General features: G+C 40.2%; 1 protein-coding gene and 2 long non-coding RNA genes across 4 annotated transcripts in view; 1 reads left to right on the top strand and 2 right to left on the bottom strand.

Annotated features, from left to right (window-relative positions):
• The window catches only part of SLC1A1 (solute carrier family 1 member 1), a 52,804-nt gene extending 40,620 nt beyond the window's left edge, over positions 1–12,184 (bottom strand). The window contains exon 1 of the mRNA XM_027634722.1: positions 12,007–12,184. Within this exon, the coding sequence (XP_027490523.1) occupies positions 12,007–12,097 (91 nt within the window). The 5' untranslated portion in view covers positions 12,098–12,184. The remainder of the gene's footprint in view (positions 1–12,006) is intronic.
• On the bottom strand, positions 9,057–11,716 carry LOC113943227. Its single transcript, XR_003526242.1, has 2 exons — positions 11,636–11,716; positions 9,057–9,466 (listed from the first exon to the last, which is right to left on the bottom strand). It is a non-coding gene; the product is annotated as an uncharacterized LOC113943227 (long non-coding RNA).
• A 92-nt stretch (positions 12,185–12,276) lies between the features above and the next one.
• LOC113943225 overlaps positions 12,277–20,270 on the top strand; it is a 29,225-nt gene continuing 21,231 nt past the window's right edge. For both annotated transcript variants that reach the window (XR_003526239.1, XR_003526238.1), the window contains exon 1: positions 12,277–12,512. This is a non-coding gene — a long non-coding RNA (uncharacterized LOC113943225). The remainder of the gene's footprint in view (positions 12,513–20,270) is intronic.

Here is a 20,270-nt window from a genome sequence, read left to right as displayed (position 1 = left end):
TTATTCTGAGCAGGTGTGACTAGGACACGTTCTAACCCATCTGCCTTTCATTCTAGGTGATGACTCATATTTGACCAGCTGGAAGTTGGATCATTCTATATTCAGCAGGATTGCTAGCAGGTACAAAGATTCACCCTCATTTTCATTCATGCATTGCATGCTCTTTTCCAGTTTGTTAGATTTCACTACAAAAACTTCCTACATGCTCTCCAGATTTTAGCAGGGCTTCCTTAAGCTTTTCCATGCACATATTTTTATCTGCTTTGGTTTTTTTGTGTTTTGTTTTGTTTTTTGGTTATTATTTATGTAGTGGCAATAGCTGATGTTGCCGTGGGATTTATGGTGCTGAAAAAATCTCTGGAGCAGTTAATTAGGGGTGAGATAAGAAAGGGTTTATTTGCCAAGGCAGTAGATGTTACAAGACGCGCACCCCTGTGCCCGAGAGGTTACATTTTATAACATCATCCATCCAATCCCAGATGTATCCACCCTGTGGCCTTTGCTCTGGACTGCCCCGGGTCCACCCCCTGAGAAATGGGTCTGGGGTGCATTTCGGGACCCCCTGTTCATCCCATCTTCATCATCATCAGAGCACAAAGGGTACACAGTTACCCAGTTTTTGACTTCATTTTGTTGTTCAGGCCCTGATATGCTGTTCTGCCAACAATCTAGGCTTTGCCTTGACAAAAGACTAAACATTTCTGCTGTGTTCAGGAGTAGGGCTGATATAGGGAGCATAGAATGGGGTAAGAGGGTTAAGAAATGTGTAAACAAGGGTGCTACAGGGAAAGGGATAGGGACAAGGGATGCTGCTTTTAGAGTCTACCTATAAAACTTACAAGGCTTACCAATATTAGAAAAATAAAAAAACCATTAGGGGCTTAAGGTATCACTGAGAACAGAGTTCCTCACTCCAAAAATCTCCTGAAATTACGTTATTGCTCTCAATTTCTTGTTCATGCAATTTCTTTACCAGACAGAGCACTTATATGCTAGCATCTAGCATACGCTGCTTGAATTTATCATGAGAATATAAGAAATTTTACTTTGTAACAGTAACAAGAGAAGGCTAGAAACTTAGCAGAATAAAATTGGTTATGTACTTGAAATGGGATAAAACTTTTTGATCCTCATCTCAATAGCCAAGTTCAACTGGAAATTTCTTCCTCGGAATTATAACACACAGAAAGTGCAGCCCAGAGTAAACATATTTCACGTGGTCACCACTGCTTTTAGCATCACATTGATTATAGTAGCCCCAAGTAAGTATAGACGAAAGTCTTACAAAATCTCAGTTTCTCTACATGAATGCTACTGATACATCACCATTTCTGAAATGAAAATGTGCTTGCTTCCAACAACCACAAAACACATTACAGTAGGTAAAATCTTTTCTATATATTAGGATTCTTCCTTTCTTTTATCTTTTTTTTTGTTTATGGAATAGTTTACTACTAATTTTTTGAAGAGAAAAACATCACTTTCCTGCTTGCCCTCTTCATCTTTCCTCAGTTTCAACCACTTCACCTTTCCTCTTGTCCATGATAAATTGTTTTAATTTATTTTCTACCCCCCCTCCATGCTTTTCCTTCTTGACATACATGGCTAAGTTGGGTTATGATTTTTACCACAAGAGCAATCCTCTACTTAGAGCTAAATGACACATACTGCTTAAGGTCCAGATTTCTCTGTGAAGAATGATGGCGGAACAAGCTGCACAATCCCATGTCTTTAATTTAATTTTCTAAGGCAAATATATCCTTGCAACTGTGCATGCTATATATATATGCTGCATATTTGCAAAGTTACTTTTGTGACATTTGGGTATCTGGTGAACAGTCATTTATGACAGTCTGCCCTTAATCTAGAGTGTCTTTTTGCATACTGCTGTTCTTCCCAAAATGCTGTCTAAGTAAAAAGGTAAATTATTTGTTTGGGAACAACTATAGGGCTGGTACATCTTTCTTCCAATACTGTGTTGCAGTTCATGACACAGATTTGGAAATGAGTGAGAAAAAAGCCACACATTCTGTTCAAACAAATTGCACAATCTCTGGGCTCAGCTACACACAATGGGGAGTGTCATATATTGTCCTACAGCTATTGTAAGCTTGGAAGAATGTGCTGGCTGCTCAGCAGCCACCTGAGCAACCAAACGTAAAGACCATTTACAATTTTTCAGGAAGTGATGGCTAAATCCTGAAGTCTTTTTTATATAATTATATATATATTATAATAACACAATTCAGATCTTGAATTTGAAAACTCAGAACGCCTCAGTACCTGAATCAGTTAAGGACATGCAATATGTCATGACTGTACTTACTTGCTTACCATCATTGCCATTGTGGATTAATTGCTCTTCAAAACTTGATTACACCTTTGGTAATAAGACAACATGATAGTATGCTCCTTTACATTCTTTACCTTCACTCATAGGTAAAATAACTCACAATTTACAAACTAATAAATGAAGTCCATGCATAGACATGCCTGCTCCTACTTCTCCCTGAAAGTGAATATAAATCAGATAAAATTGGTATCTAACAGATAGGATTCCCTAACATATTATTTGCACCCATGGATGAGAGTGGTCTGGGATGCATACTGTTAAGAGGTAGGGAGTTCTCACTCCATCAGTGTGCACAACATTGAAAAAACAGCAAATCACCTTCAACTCCCACTGACTTCATTATGGGAACAATCCTTATGAAGGAACCATAAAGACAATGAGAAAAGAAATCCATCATATATTTCTGCAGAACAAATAATGTGTTTTGCAAAGTTATCTTTTTTGAAGTACACCATGTAGATCTTTGAAAAAAAGAATTGTGCTATTTATTTTTCCTGTTTTCTCATGATTCCAGAATGCGAAAACTTCCTTTCACTGGAGAAGTTAGTGACTCTGGCTGATACTGATAGACACTGGGGGAAATATAGGGATTTTGCTTTGATGCACCATGGAAAGAAGAAATGTCGCATGGTTCAAACCTGGTATTATTTAACTGTACTGTAGCAATGTGGACTGTGCTATTAACTAAGTGATTAAGCTCTTCATAATTTCACATGATTTGCTGTACACATGCTAAAACACAATTACTCTTATCATATTGGTGGGTCTCAATTGGATTAACTTTACAGTAGATAATTCATGGAACTGAAAAGGCAAACACAGTTCACTGGCTTGATTTGAAACACAATACAAAACATTCAATATAAACATATCAAATTGCAGCACAGGCAGGCAAGATTTTTGGAGCCCCTGATACATTCTGAGTCTTTTAGTAATATTCTATAAATCCATTTTGTTTCTGTTCTCTCCACAAGAGTTTCTGTTATCACTGGCTGTCTCTTAGCTACAAAGAGATACACAGTGTCAACTACAGAACACTAAAAGAGAGGGTGTAGAAGAATATATTACTTATAGTAATACTTATAAACTTAGTCTTTCAGCTTATTAATTCAGCTCTCTTTGCATTATTTTTAATACTGTTATGCATTTTACTGTTTTACACTCTACTTGACAATGTACCTCCAAATAAATATACTAATGTTGATTGAAAAAAAAAAAAGATTCTTAGAAAACCGCAGACAACTACTGAGGTAGGATTTAGAGTCTCAGGGGTATAACTGCATGGCAACTATCTCTGGATGCTGGATACTGCTTGCCCAGACTACCAGCTTGCTTACAAAGACCTGTGAAGAAAAGTTCTCTCAGCAGAAGAAAGTTCCCAAGTCAGATCTTGGTCTACTGAAGAATATTTAGCAGAAATGTACTAGAGGAAGATCTGCCATTCCTCTGCCATGGTGAGACCCCTGACCCTCTCTCTGAATAACCTGCTGAGGGGCGCAGTAGTTGTAAATTCCTTCACATAAATAACACTGTCATCTGACTGGAGTGTGAGGAAAGTTCAGGTAGACAGTGACTCCCTGTGATGGACCTTCAGGAATGAAGGCAAGGTGGAGTGCTGGCCAGAGGGAAGAAAAACCAGCTTCTCCAGTGTAGGCATACCCCCTTTACTCAGAGCAGGTGTGAAGGCTACTGCAACCAGCAAACCCACCTAACTCTTGCTACTTTGTGTGCCTCAAGAGCCTGTAGCAGTCACTGATAACACAGTGCTGTGCTGTGCTATGCAGCCCTGCACAGGACCTACCTCACCCTTAGTCAAATCAGGGGCAGTTAGTTCACTCAGTCAAGAAAAGAGAAATTGTGGCCATTCTCCTGTGACTATGTGTTACCACACTTCCCCTGAACACTGAACCAGTGCTGGCCCAGAACATCCACGTGCAGATGGCTAACCAGTCTGATTATTTAACAATGTCTCCTACTAGATTCTCATTTTCCTCTCACTTATCTAAACATGCTGTAGATGAATTTCACGTGTACATATCTTTCAAATTTTTCCATATGCAGATGTAATTTCTACCTGAGAAAGCCAAGATAAAAATATACAGCTGTGGGAAAAAACTTTATGATTGTGCTTCATCTAGCTAGAACTGCTGTAGAGAACCTACCTAGAGGAACATAAAGCCCATACCACGAAAAACAGAGAGGCAGTGTGAAGAATTCATTCCTCGGTTAGTCCATAACTCTGTTAAAATAAACTAAGTTGTATCAGAGATATAATGTGTTTCTTTCAGTTTTTCAACAAACTTGTTGACTTACTAGATGTGTGAGGTACTGTACTTATAACCTTAACATAATAAACAGCACATTACCAAGATTATATCATAACTTAAGTAATCTGAGGGAAATGACAGTTCTTTCCCTGCAGCCATACAAACTACATTTCTTCATGAATTTGGATGTGTTCTGATGAAAGCACCTGTTCTTTTGGGGAATACTGTATGAAACTCATTAAGGTTTCGGGAAGAGTGAACTCAAACTGAAGCACGTGCAAAGAAGGACTTGTAGAGTGATAAAAAGAACAAGGAGCCCACCTTTTGAAAGGAGATTAAAGAGCTTGGTTTGTCCAACAGGGATGAGTGAGGTAGGAATACAGAAAATGGCTGAATAGCAGAGAACGAGCAATATTTTAGCTAATGGATGCATAGTGAAATTTAATACCTTTAGACTGGAAATTTTAAGGCTTTCAAAAATCAGAGTGATACTAGGAGGAGGCGCAACACCAAGAAGCCTATCCAGCTTTAAGATGGAGCATGATATCTTACAGAATTTTACCTAAAATGTTGTAATCTGAAGCAGCAGTAGACTAGATGTGATAACTCAGGAGGTATCTTTCTATCTCATATTCCTGTGTTTTACAGTAAGATTGAAATGTAACTTGAAAACAGTAATTTTCCTTCTTTTGCAGACCTTCCCTACAACCCCTTTCAGTTGACATTTCCAAAACCATTACAATTCTCCCAACCCACCTATAACGTGACCCTTCTTTAACTATGACCTCTCTCCTCTGCAGTCATCCAGACATGTACAAGTCTTACTGCCTCCTTCATGTCTCCAAATTCAGTTATTTTACAAAACAGTGCTTTGTCTGGACCACTTTTATCACTCATTTCAGACACTGTCATGTCTCCAGTCCTAGCATCTAACATTTTGCTTATATAGTCTAACACACTACAACACCATTGGCACCATTACAATGCCACTCCAAAAAAATTAAGAACTTCCCACCCTTTCCTGTAAGAGCCCACTGACCTTCTGTTCTCTTTCCACATCATTTGATTGCTATCCCAAAGCTATATGAGCACTTTTGTACATCCTGGATAGCCCAAGAGATATTAGCTCAATAGAGCAGATCGGGAAAAACACATTTTCATTTAAGACCCCCGGAACACAAAAGAAACTAATAGGCTGCCAATGATATAAAAAAGGCGAAACGCTAATAATGAAATATCTGTCAGATTCTGACCCTTGTAACAGTTTCTTTGATGAGAGAAAAGGACAGTAAACAGGACATACTGTTCTAGCTATCCCACTGCTGAAAGGGCAATGGAATGATTGCGACTCAGATAAGCAGCTGGAAAGGCAATTTAGTGGACACTAAAGATAGACAGATAGTAACATGTAGAAACATCATTATTCTGAGACTAATAAAGACATCAAAGCTTTGAGAAATCAGATACATGACCTAGAAAATTAGCTCAGATTAAGCAAGGCCAGGTTGTTTCCCATTCCAAAAGCATGAAAGGACCACAAAATTTGGAGCACTCCCTCCAGTACAGCCCTTAACTTCAGCATAATACATGATACAGATGTGATCTCACAGAACAAGATAATGTTGTGGGACTGTAAGTACAACTGCCTTGCTCAAATCCTATGAGGCTTCTGTGGAAACAAAAAATAATCAAAAATTTGCAAACAACACAAGCATTGTTTGTGAGTAGTCTCAACCTGAACATTATCTATTTGCTGGGGTATATAGGATGAAAGTGTCTTTATGCTTTGTTTCTAAGATGTAAACAGAAAAGAAAAAAAATTTTTGTGATTGTCATATTTTCCCTTAAATAATATTGGTAAATTGGACACAATAATATTTTTCTGGTATTAGTATTGGTGTTATTGTTTCAAGTGGAAAAAAATAATGCATTGACTTTGGTAGTTTTAGGGCTTTCTAGAGTGTAAGTTGGCCTTAGGCTCGCCCTTTCCAAAGTTCCTTTCATTTAAAAGTTCAGCTCTAGTGATAGTTTCACTTCACTCTCATAAAGTGAAATTGAAGTTTTATGTTAAAACAAATAATAAAATAGGAAAACACTTTGCATGACAGAAGAACAAATAAAAGATGGGGTTTCTTTGCTTTAAAACAGCTCAAGAGCAAATGAGGCATCATGCTTAACTTCCTTTGGATTCTTTCACTGGATGACTTTCTGGCTCAGAGCGTTTTTGATCCTCAGTAGTATGTGAAGCTCTCAGATGACACTGTTAGCCCTTCTGCACTTATACTTTCTGTCTTTGAAATTAAATTCAGACATTTTCTCAGAATTGCTGGGTTTCACACATTTCTGAACAGATCCCATTCTATATCGAACTGTGTGCAAGTGCAGCAGAGAAGCACAGAGAGGTAAACACCGCAACGCCTAGAGGGGCATAGAAAGTCATGTGTCATCTATTCTGTTCTAAGGTACACCAAGAAGAAACCAGAATCCTCTGTCAAATTTCCATGCTACCACAATTGATTCAAGATGTCTGGACTTCATTTGTTATAAATTCTAAATTAGTACAATGTTATGCTTCAGAATTTAAGAAAGGAATCAGATGCTTGCTTTACAACTATACTTGTGATAAACTCATGAAGTAATAATTCTCTTGCTTTATTATATCCCTCTGAATTTATTTCCTGATGTTTTTGCTAGTGTATTTTCTAGTGTAAGAGATGATTGATCTGTTTCATTGTTTGTAACCTTCCCACCGTACTGTGCAAGAAACGAGAAATGGTACTGAAGACAGCCTAAACTAAGCTAACAGGCCACTTCTTGGTAAAGGCAGAAGGAGGTGGAAATGAAAAACAGTGAAACCTTACTTCATATCCAGAATGGGCTTCTGATTTTTAAATTATGTTTGCCAGAGACAGAAGCAACTCACCATGAGAAACAGAAAGACTTTATAAGTTTATGGGGTGTATGGGCTTGCAGGCTACATTTACAAAAGAAACTCAGGAGAACCGTGAGCTCCCTCGATTCAGACTGGCTTTTTGCATGGTGAAAGGCCATCAACACAGTGATAAGTTACTAAATGTTCTGTTGTTGTCTTCACCCTGTGAGACATTAATTCTTGTAAGAACGCACTGATGGGCTTCCAGGTAATGTGGAACTACCGCTTTTAAAAGTAGCTGTCAAATCTCCTTGTGTCTGATTACAGAGGGAGCATTTCATTTAGCAGGTGTGAATACACCTGACTTACATGGGAACAAAAAAAATATTCCTATAGGGAGATATTACTACTTAATATTACAATATAAAATAATAACTTTCATTAACATTAAAGAGAATAAATTTTTGGCATATGAACTGCTAGGGTGGTATCATAAAGCACAAACCAGAAGATCCAATGGCTGCTGCACTCATCAAATCCTGGCAAAAAGCTATAGTCACAATACTCAAAGTTTCTTCAATGCTGGTGTTACAACAGGAACAATGCATATTTTAATCCCACTCTCAAATGCGGGGAGAAAAGGAGGTCTGATGCCAGCCTCAATCTTTCAACATGGGAACTACACAAGCAAAGGGTCTGACACTGCAGAAACTGAATAAACTTCATTTCAGAAGTGGAAAAGTCAGTATTCAGGCATGCTCCAGCCTGAACACCTGACCTCCACCCTTTTTCAGTCACTTCACTCCTGCCTCACACCCCCACTTGCTGCAGCTCCGCGTTTTGCCAGTTCTCTGTTTGCCCGGTCCGCGGGCTGCCCCTGAGCCACCTCGGACAGCTCCCGCCGCCCCTGCGCCGCTCCCGCCTGCATGGCCATGGCACCCAGGGTCCCTTTCTGAGGTGAACTGCATGAGCAACACGTCCATAAGCGAAGAACAGAATGGAGGAGGAAGCTAATGGCAGAGCACACAAGTGGTCATCACTGCCTCGCACTGAAATACCTCCGACGAACACGACCTATGCCAGGCGGAAGGAAGGACGCCTGCAATTCACAGTCTCCTGTGACTGGTGGCTGTATCTACCTAAATATTGCATTTCTCGCATCTTCCTTGTGACTACCTGAAGAATTTCAGTGCACATGTACTGCTGAAGAAAGCCCACTTCAGATAGTCTATTGGGGGAGGAAGTAACCTGTAAATTTAGGCAAACTGAATACCTCAGAATCGTGTTCCCCCACCACAGAACTGCTACAAAAAAAAGATAATGGTCTAATAATTTTCAAAATAAGTATTAACCAACCTTTTTGTGTATAATTTCTGAGAACATCAAAAGATCTCTGCTCTAGGACAGTGTGCCACTGCAACTCAATGCCTCAGATCATATGTAGGCAAATCACCTACCCTTTAGTTTCCACTGTAAGAAAAAATCTGTTCTGCTGAAGAATTGCCCAGCATTACAAGCTATTAGGCGATGACACACAGACTAATGAATGAACAAGTATTTATACATAATCAGCCTTTTACTTTCATGACTGGTTTGGCTGTATTGCAGCAGTGACCTCTTGGAGACAAGTCAATGACAAAAAATAGATGCTCCATGAGAATCCTGTGAAGTGTGACTTAAACTCTCCATATCCAATTGCCCTTTGGACATGGGTTTCAGGGTGAGTAAATTTCAGGGACATTTCTGGTTTATTTTGACTTGATTGTAGAAATTGGAAGCAATGTAACTTTCTATATGAAAGGCTGAAGAAGCACTTGAGGTAGGTTGACTTTTAAACTGCTTTAGTCAGCTCAGCTGCTTTGGGCTCAGTAAGGCCAGTAGAGTAAAAAGATGCAAAATATGTCCCCTCTTGTAGGTATCTGCGTGAGGCTGCTACTCTCATAGTCACAGATCTCTCCACATCAGTTTGGTGGTCTGAAACAGAATGTCTGCTAAGGTAAGGAAAATAACCTCTTCAGCCTTGAGTTTTGTTTTCTTTGAAAACTGCATTCAGGTGTTTTCACAAAAAAAATGTGACACCCAAGATGCCTTGTGTATAAATTTTAAATTATCCCCTCCCCCCCACTGCTATAAAAGAAATTCCCATGTTTTTGAGAACGTAAACCACAGGCAAAGAGTTGAAAGCTTAAAAGATAACATAGAATCATTACTCTTGAAGGAGGTTTTTTTTCCTGTTTCTGTCTCTTGTCAGAGATGCACACCAGAAGTAATTGGGAAAACTTTTGAGCTTAGTAAGAGTACTAGCAAAGATAAGCATATTTCAATTGGATGTTGAACATGGCTTGATAACGATGAGCAAAAATCATGATTCCTTATGACAGTGTAGGAATATCAGATACTTTACAGCACAGCTGGACAGCTTACATAGCATATTTTCACAGCTTGCTGCATTTGTTATTTCCACTCCTCATTCATCACACTTTTCTGAAAAACCTAAAGGTATGTACTTCTTTCAAAATCATGCGCTACTCTTCTGCTCATAAATGGTAGATTGTTCCTCCAAACTAACTAGATTAATAACCCTCAGTACAATTTCCCAGAGTATATAAAAATGAATATGCAAATTTAATTATGAAGGGTTTGTGGACTCTAGGTATACTACGAACTTTCCTCAAGCTGTAGTAAAACCATAACATATGATTCAACTCCATCTTTACAAGGGTTTCACTGTTCTTGCATACCTTACTTCACCTCAAAGAAATACTAAAAATGCAGCAGATAGATAGCTACATGTAAAACGTAATTTGGTTCAAAGCTCATGGAATTCTTAAGGCTCTCTTTCCCAGTATTTGAGAGCTCCCCTGAGTTCTGGACTGTTAATTACAGTGTACCAGAAGCCCAAGGACACAGGAGGCATCTGTGTGCTTGCCACTCTCTCACTGTGAATTCCCATTGGGTATTAGGGGGATTGGGGTCATTACTGTCCCCACAGTTCCCGTACTGCCAGACTTTGTGGCTCCCAGAGAAATTTAATTTCAGAATGATCCACCTATAGAATCATATCACACACTTCAGTTCAAACTACAGTCACTGAAGATAATGCAAGGGGAATTTTTCTTAACCACTTCTGTAACTGGGAAGGAAGTATGTCAGCTCATAGAAGGGTACCCGACAGGAGTATGTGAAAACGTAACTGTACACACACAAACACAGGAGCATATAGATACTCCTCCAGTTGTATGGTCACATTTTCAAAGCAAGCCCTTAGCACTTGGTATACAGAACTCACAAGAACCTTTCCACTTACAAAAGAGGTGAAAAAGAATGGATATCTTTCAAATACTGAATATGTCAAAAAAATTGCATGTGCATACGTAAGCATAGCTCTGATCACAGCTTATAAATAGCTGGGTAGAATTCCAAAATAATAATTCTCTCCTGAACAAATTTGCACTGAAATAGGTATGTTCCAGCCAAAATGCAAATTTGCAGAAAAGTCATCTGAAAGAGAACCATCAGATAGCAAGTTAATGAAGTATTTAAAGCAGCACTTCTCTGCAGTAGCAATAATGCAAAGGAAGCTCTCCAAATAATCACCAGGAAAAAAAATGAATAAAACGTGTGTGACTAGGGCCAAAATTATGTCCTATGGAAAAGACTCTTTGTCCAAGTCCTTTGATGCATTTTCTTTGCCCTCTCTGCCCACCTATCCTTAGTAAGATGGCGTTCAACTCATCTCCCCTTCAGAAACTTGTTGACATGCAGGGGAGAAATCTTCGTATCTTTACAATGAAGCCCCTGAAAATCCCTCTGAAAGCTGGGCGGCATTGAGAAACTTTTCACCCTGAAAGCTCCTCTGAAAAATGGGTGGCACTGCCAAACTCCTCAGTTCCCCAAAACCCCACTGAAAGACGAGTGGCACCGCAAGCTCTTCCACTTGCAAAGCTCGCTTGGGCCATCAGAAGCTCTCCAAAGCCACCACCAATGCTGCCCCCGCAGACTCACGAAAGGAAGGCGCCGCGGTCCCCCCGGGGCTGCGGACGCCGCCTGGGGCATAGCCCGCCCTGGGGACCCGCAGAACCGAGGGCTCACAGACCCCGCGTCCGTCCTCCACGGCGCAGGTTCACGCCGCCGATCACCGACCTTTGCCACACGGGCCGGCGGGACAGGAGCCGCCCGGCCAAGAGGAGCCCCGGGCCCCGCTGCCGACCCGGCCGCTCTCGGGTACGGGCGCCGCGTCCCCCGCGCCCAGCGCCGCTCCCGCGCGGCCGCGGCGACACCGCAACGCTGCGGAGCCGCTCCCCGCGGCGGTGCCGGGGAAGGGCGGCCGGCCCGCCTCGCCCGCCGTTCGGGTGCGTCGTTAGCATCGCCCCGCGCCGCCCGGCCCTGCGGCCGCCGAGCGCCCCTCGCCCCGCCGCAGGCTCCGCTCTGCGGCCGGGCGAGGCCGTGTCGTGCCGGCAAGGCCGGGCGAGGGGCGGCGGCGCCGCGCTCCCTTGCCGGCCCCCCGCGCTCACCCGCCAGCACGGCGGCCACCGTGCTCAGCAGCAGCCAGTTCCTCCTCACGAAGCTCGGACAGAGGATTCCCCTCTTGATACTCTGCGCCATGGCGGGGGGCGGCGGGGCTGGGGCGCTGGCCGCCCCGCGAAGCCGTGTGGAGCCGAGCCGAGCTTAGCCGACCAAGCCGAGCCGCCTGCGTGCGCTCCGCGGGGCTGCGCGCCTACCGCGAGGAGGCGGAGACGTTGCGCTTCACCTGGCAACGGGAGGGAGAGCCCGGCCCCCGCCCGCCCCTCGGCCGGCCTGCCCACCTGCCGCCCAGCCCACCCCGGCGCCCGTTGCGAAAATGGGGGTCCCGGCCCACGCCAATATCCGTAGGATCTCCCCGCGGGGCTTTATGCTGGTAGATTTACCAAAAGAGCGACGAAGGGTTTATTTCTCTGTGCAACTCCTTGAAGTGGTTTCCTTCTCCCTCGCCACCCATAAGCGTGCTTAATACTGGGACCCGATTGCCTGTGGGCGTACCGTAGGGTTTTCAGTATGTTTATAAACTCGTTAATTATGACTTTCAAGGCTAGAGGTCAATTGATAAATGTAAAAAGGACAACTGCTGTTGTCTTGCTGAATGACATGAAGGACTGTGAAGAATGAAAGTTTAATTTATCTTATTTAATTACAGTTGACACCATCCATTTCAAAACATACACTAGTGAGGTTTGCCCAATTTCTTTCTGTGGTGGCTGGGTAACTAAGGCCTGGAGTAGATCAGCAAAAACTGTAACTGAAACCTTGTTACATTTGCTCTTCACATGGATCTGGTTGTTCTGAGTGACAGTTTGGGTAAAGAGACAAGTATGTATCTTGCTGAGTCAGGAAAGAGTGCTGAAATCCACCTGGATGAGAAGCAAGTGCCATCATCTATCCCAAGTGTTAAAACCTGGACCCAGCTGCATAAATTTATATAAAGACACATAAAAAGTGGCCATAATTTTGAAATGTGTAGAACAACTGCAATAATTTGTCTACATCTGTCACCATCAGGAAAATTGAATTGAAAAAATGCAAGGAAGCCTAGTTGTAGAAAGGAAGCAGATGAGTAAGTATTATATTAGTGTAATTAAATTATAAAAGGTTCTAGACCACTTAAAAGGAAAGCTGGCATACTACCATGTTATAAGCCAGACCAAAGCAAACCAAAAGTAACTAATGCAAAGAAATGGTAAGAAAGACCATGACTGCATTCAGAGTTGGGTATGGAAATGTGGCAAAGTATGAGTGGCACTGAAGAGCTATATGAAGAAAAAGGCTTATGAGGTTCAAGGGTGGGCAGGATCAGGTGTATTCTGTGCAGAAGAGCTCTGACTTTGGTTCTCATTGCCACTGAATGTAATTTTTAATCTTTTTTTTTTTTATTTTCTCCCACATTTACTGTGAGTCTTAGATGTTGCTTTCAATAAGCAAAAGGTCTGATTTGTCCCAGCAGGCACCAAGGTGGTGCCTTTCTAGATAGCAGGAAAAAAATCAGTTGCAAGACAACTTCAGAATTTAGGCCTTCATTTAATTTTCTCTCTATTCACTTTCTCATGTACCCCTGCCTTTTTTTTTTTTTTTTTTTTTTGGTAGCTGTTTTGGTGAACTAGGGGATATAACTACAATTCAATCGTTCCTAAAGACCAGATAAAATTAAACTAAAATTAAACTCTATGGAGTTTCTATGATTTTTGTGTTTCTCTTAATACTTTAAGTATCCTTTTTTTCACATTAAGGATTTCATAGTGCCTTCTTGGGAGAGCTAGAATTCTCTGCAGCATACTCAGCACAGAAAAATGCTCTCCTACAGGTATAAAGCAATGTGATTGTAGCTGATATAAGCCTTCCTGGAGCTTGCAATATCTTAAAGGAGTTGTGCAACCTTAGAAAAAACATAATATAATTATGCTGTACAACTTCTTAAGATTAGAGACATATCTTATTTTCATATTCTGCAACAGTAAGACAAAATATATTGAATAGTATTGAAGACCTCTGCATACATTTTGTTTCCTATTAAAGTACAATGTTCCTGTTCTTTTCTGCTAGTGTTTAGTCCCTAAAAATATTACGGAAAAAAAGTATGCCAAAATTCTAGGCTTTTTTATCTTAATAGTTTGTCTTTCTTTTTTTTCACTTCATCAAATGTAATTCTATGGACATGACCTTGGGAAAAAAAAAAGTTGATAGCACAGGATCCATGGAAAGTTAAAGAAGTGTTTAAAAAAAATTAGATAGGTGAAATAAAGATGTTTCAAGCATCCTGATGAGCAAGCTGGTTTTAATTTCATCTTCCTGTTATAGAATGACAGAAATTGGCTTTGATCCTGTATATGGAGTCAAGCTGGCACCTTCTGTATGCAGAGCTATATAAAACCCCCCAACTCTATAATAAAACTATCCAAATAAAATGGAAAAGAAAGGTAGTCCAAGCCCATGGATCATTCCGGAAATGTTGAAGTTATTTTAAAAATTAACTCAGCTATGGAAAAAGATCAAAAGACATAATACTTTGGAAGACTAGTTGCCTGTAAAGCCACCAAGCACAGCTGCTGAGCAAACAAAAATCTAAATTCTGTTTAAACCATTTTTATCTTTTTCTGATTTTGAGAGATCCTGGAGTCACTATGGAATTAACAGAATGCATGTGTGAAAAAATGTCAATACACTTTATTTGTAAAGATGATAAGAGTACATTCTTTAGCTATATTGATCACTGTTATGGACTTCTCAGAGGAGATCATGGTCAAGATTGTATGCGTGACAAAATGGGTTTGATTTTTTGGGTTTAATTTTTTTTAATGTTAATATTAACATACAGAGGAATCAGCCCTGAAAATCTGAACACTTGCCTGGGAAACAGTGACATGCACTGACATGTATTTTTTTCCCTGAAGGCTAAAATAATCCAGATTACTTTGTTGTAGACCTAGGATAATACATAAATACATAAGTAACTATTCTTTTGACAAGTTGTTGCCGCATAGTGACCTAATACTTATGTATCCCTTTTTTCGAACATTCATTTCCAATCTGTAGAACCCTTCTAACAATATTTTAAGTCAATTACTTAAGAACATAGCAAGTAACTTCACAGGCTAGGAATATTTTCAATGCCTCAATTTTGAGGCATTTCAGTGTTTCAGTGTTGGGAGAGGCAGAGCAGTCCTACCAGAACACGTACAGTACCATGTAGCGCAGAGGGTAGAAACTGGAAGCTTGCCTCTTCAGAATCCTTAAAAAAGATCATCAGAGATTGTAGTTCAGAGAAAAAAGCAATTCAGTTTAACTTATCTAGACTTTCAATTTTTTCTACCTAGGTCACCCTATTATTATCATTTATGTAAGCTTTGGTGAACAGTGGATTTGATCCATAGAAAACTAACAAAGTGCCTTTTCCTCATAGTTTATGGTGACCATAGGTAAGAAATTGCATCACACGGAATTGACAAAATTGTGAGTATTGTGTTTTTTAAAATGCTTTGATAAAACAACAATATTTAGCAAAGATTTCAAAAAACAGGTGCTAATAATCTACCTAAAATACAGGTAGGGTACTTGAATGTGCCTTTTTTTTTTTCATTTGAGGCCACCAGATGGGAACTTTGCAGCTATTTTTCAACACCATAAAGCCAAGGAGTAAATACAAAATTTCAAAACACAAAGTAATCAATTCCTGTCTAAGATCTCTCATCCTAATGAGAAAAGAATCCAATAGAAAGTGTAGTATTTCTAAGTTCAGTGAAGAGCCAAAGGAGGCACAAGGAAATGCACATGGCTGTATCTTATGTGTGTAAATTAATGTTACTAGGTACCCAAAATTGCAGACTTTTTCCTATAACATGGAACCTCTGCTTCCTGACATCTGACCTCAAAATCTAATATACACTGTGCAATATAGCCAGATAAGAAAACAATATAAAATTCCTTTGATGAACTGACTTGTAAAATAAATAAACATGACTTCTTTGACAGATGCTCTCAATATCCTCAGGGGCAGATCTAATGGGGTACTGGTTTTTATTTTGGGGGGCAGGATACTTGCTTCATGGCAGTAATGTCTTTTTACTTGGAGATGCTGTTTAATCCAGTGTAGGTTAGCTCTAGAAACAGAACCCTTACTGGTATATTTAATTAATCCAACCCACTTTTATATTTTTAAAGGCATATCTATTTCTATTCTAGTAGCTCTAGAGAGATTCTTCCCATCTACTTAGAACTTCAGTAAGATTGCCAGTAGGTGCTTTATCACCTATTTGCATGTTTTTTCTACTGTCTTAACTAAGACACTCTAAACCCTATCAAATTAGTCATTCTTCTCCATGTTCTCCTCAACTGAGCTTTTTCAGAATAGTTGAATTATGGGTTAAAATATATTACTTGTAGGTAAAATGGTCTGGATTTGGCCTAAAATCAACAAGAAGAGGGTTTTGTGGTTCTGGTTGGTTGGTTGGCTTTTTTATTAAATGAAATCCTGTGCCAGATCAATGGGATTTTTAACCTTGCTGGAGTCAATGGGATCATAAGATGTGTTTGTGTTTGCTAGTTTATGGCCCCCTAATGCTGAATATGCTTTTTTTCTACCAAAACCCAGTTTTGTTCCATGTCAACTAAATGTTTTTTATTAGCCATTTTTCATTGTTGAGATCAGAACTCATCTGTATTGAACTAAAATAAAAGAGTAATGACAAAAACAGAATTCTGTGATAATGGCTCACTTGTTATACTTTTAAAACCTTGGATCTGGAACACAACATTCTAGATCACATTTCATACAATACTTCTATGTTTTTTCTGGTTGCAGACATTTAATGTTCAAGAAGGTAAGTAAGCAGAGTGAGAAGGTGGCATAAAATGTGTTTCACAAATTTAATTGATAGCTATGGGCTATTCACCGAAGACTGAAGGAAAGGCAAGCTCTGAAAGTCATCAGGGGCAGATAAAGTTTTACAAAGTCCAGCAGTTCTCATTTGCCAAGAAAGTATGGCAGCATATCTGTGAAGTGATCATGAGCCAGCAGCTGTGTAAATCCAGGTGCATACTGTGGTTATGATTTTAAAAACAGTTCTTCCTTTTCTTAATTATTCAACTAATTGGGAGTCCATGAAAAGAGCTAGACCAACATTACACAAAATGTCAAGGATGAGTATGAGCAGCATATATTTCCTACATGAGACTCTTCTTTAGCCTCATGTAAGAAGGAGTTTTGGTAGTAATAAAAAATAAATTAATTTTTCATGATGATTAAAAAAGTCTGAGTTTCTGCAAAGCATTTAAAAATGTCAGAGAATATCAGCATAGCAAGGATGAGGTTTGTGTTGAAGGATGATCTCTTCATGGGCAAACTTGTAGTCAGTAACCAATTTTTAAATGTTCATAGAGAAGATAAATACATCTACAATCTGGAGTGGTGGCTCACCTTTTGATTTCTGTAATAGCTTGCCACCTGCTGACTCAGAAATGGACACTGCTTAAGGCAAATGACTGAGAGGAATTTGAACTGGACCTGACAACATATTTTCAAGGTTTTTGTGCTCTGGATCAGGCATTATTGTTTGCTGGTGTGACTTCATATTGGCTGTTGCAAAAGAAGAAAGGTATTTATTATTGTTCTTTGACTCACCAATATCTACAAGGTAATTCCACTTCAGAGCAAGCTTACTTCACAGTAGCAGTGGCATCTGACCTCCAATACCATGTGAAAAGGCTGCATCCTCACTGTAATGGCAATCACCACTTATAATCTTGAAAAAGATTATAAGAGATAAAAGGTTATATTTAATATACTAAAGGTTAATACAAGGTTACATTTTATATACTAAGAGGTATATGCTAAACATATACCATTTCATTAGTGTAAATTAATTTGTTCCCAAAATGAAGATGATGATATTGTCTTGCCATGTTGGAGTAACATTGTTTTATGTTGCACAAAATGCATATGCATTACTATATGGTGATGGTGAAGAAAGGGAAAATTATAGGGTAATATTCTACTGCTGCTCCAGCAACCAGGCAGAATGCCCCGTTATGTGATCTATCATACAAGTAACCATGCTAATATGTATGTAATTATAAAATTATTGATTCTTGCAGATAGATGCTCTTTACCGCTCTTCACAAATGATATAAATGAAATTGAAGGTCTCTGTTCACCCGCACGCCACTTGGAGATTTATTTTAATGAAGACATAATGAAGCAGAACACTTTCTTGAAAGAAGATAATGATAGCAAATGACAAAATTATTTTAGAACTCAAATCTCTTGGTAGCACATTGAAATAGATGAGTGGGTGAACACTGTTTTAAAGAACATTCAGCAAGTTTGAGGAAATAGGTTAACTTAGATAGCCAAAGATCTGAAGGGTGAAGTTGAGAAAGGCATTCAGAGTTATTGGCTACACAACTCTCAAAAATGAGTTACAGGCACATGTTCTGACCTTCTGGCACTTTCAAAAACTTGAAAATGTTCTGTGTCCTTGACATCCTTTCTAGGCTGAGCTAAACAATCAGCGTATTCCCAATTAATCCCTAGAAGCTTTATCACAAGATTTGGCACATTAGCGCTCTATGTCTAAACCTCATATTTTTTAGCTGCCTGAACGTATTAGAATAATAACATACAATTGTAAACTAAGACTCTACTCCAAAAGAATGTGAAGAAAAAGTTGAAAAATATAATGGTAATGCACTATAAATGGTCTGAAGGAAAGAATTCATCTTTTAAAATTTTTAAAAATCTCATGCTATCCAGTAACTAACCTTTCTTCCAGTGCTTGAAGGAAGCCTACAAGAAAGAGAAGTATTTCCAAGAGCATTTAGTGACAGGAAAAAGGGAAATGGATTCAAGCTAAAAGAGAGTAGACTTAGGTTAGATATTAGGATTCTTTACTGTGAGAGCAGTGAGGCATTTGAACAGGTTGCTCAGAGAAGTTGGGGATAACCCATCCCTGGAAGTGTTCAAGGTCAGGCTGCATGGAGCTCTGAGCAACCTTGTCTAGTGGAAGGCACCCCTGTGCATGGCAGGAGGTTTGGAACTTTAAGGTCTGTTCCAACCCAAATCCTTCTCTGATTCTATGATTTTAAATCTACTTTCTTTCAACCATTCCTCCTTGTCCTATCACAACATGCCCTTGTAAGCTCGTCTGGCTTTCTTGTAGATCCCCATTATGCACTGGAAGGCTGCTAGAAGGTCTCCCTGGAGCCTTCTCATTTCCAGGATGAACAACCCCAGTACTCTCAACCTGTCTTCATCGGAGGAGAGGTTCTCCAGCTCTCCGATCATCTTTACGGCCCTCCTCACAACAGGGAGGTCCATGTCCTTCTTATGTTGGGGATCCCAAAGCTGGAAGCAGTACTCAAGGTGAGGTCTCACAGAGCAGAGTACAGGGGTAGAATCACCTCCCTTGACCTGCTGGTCACCCTTCAGCCTTCACCCTTCAGCCCAGGACATGGTAGGCTTTCTGGGCTGCAAGAGTACATTGCTGAGTCATATCAAGCTTTTTATCAATAAGCATCCTGAAGTCCTTCTCGTCAGGGCTGCTCTCCATCCACTCATTACTCAGCCTGTATCCATGTTTGGGATTGACCTGACCCAGATGTAGGCCCTTGTATCTGGCCTTGTTGAACTTCATGAGGTTCACACAGGTCTCCCTCTCTAGCCTGTCCAGGTTCCTCTGGATGGTATTCGTGCCCTTCAGTGTGTTGACTGCACCACATAGCTTGGTAGCATCAGCAAACTTGCTGAGGGTGCTCCCTCTGTCCATGTTGCTGGCAGAGATGTTAAACAGCGCCAGTTCCAATACCAATCCCAGAGGAATGCCACTCATCACTGGTCTCCACTTGGACATTGAGCTGTTGATCACAACTTTTTGAGTACAGCCATCCAACCAATTCCCTACCCACTGCATGTTCCACCAAATCCATGTCTCTCCAGTTTATAGACAAGGTTGTCAGGCAGGACACTGTGAAAAAGCTTTGCACAAGTCCAAGTGCAAATGACATCAGGTTTTTTTCCCTCATCCACCAACTCTCATAAAAGGCCACCAGACTTGTCAGGCACAATTTGCCCGTAGGGAAGCCATGTTGTCTGTCACCAATCACCTTCCTGTCCTTGATGTGCCTCAGCATAGTTTCCAGGAGGATCTGCTCCATGACCTTGCTAGGCACCAAGATGAGACTGATTTGCCAGTAGTTCCCCAGATCTTCCTTATTTCACTTTTTAAAAATGGGGGTTATAGTTCCTCTTTTCCTG

Source organism: Corapipo altera, unplaced genomic scaffold, assembly GCF_003945725.1.
Source record: "Corapipo altera isolate COAL_440 unplaced genomic scaffold, ASM394572v1 61411, whole genome shotgun sequence".
Classification (NCBI taxonomy): Eukaryota; Metazoa; Chordata; class Aves; order Passeriformes; family Pipridae; genus Corapipo; species Corapipo altera.
The sequence above is the reverse complement of the archived record's forward strand: the minus strand, read 5'-3'. Positions and strand labels throughout refer to the sequence as shown.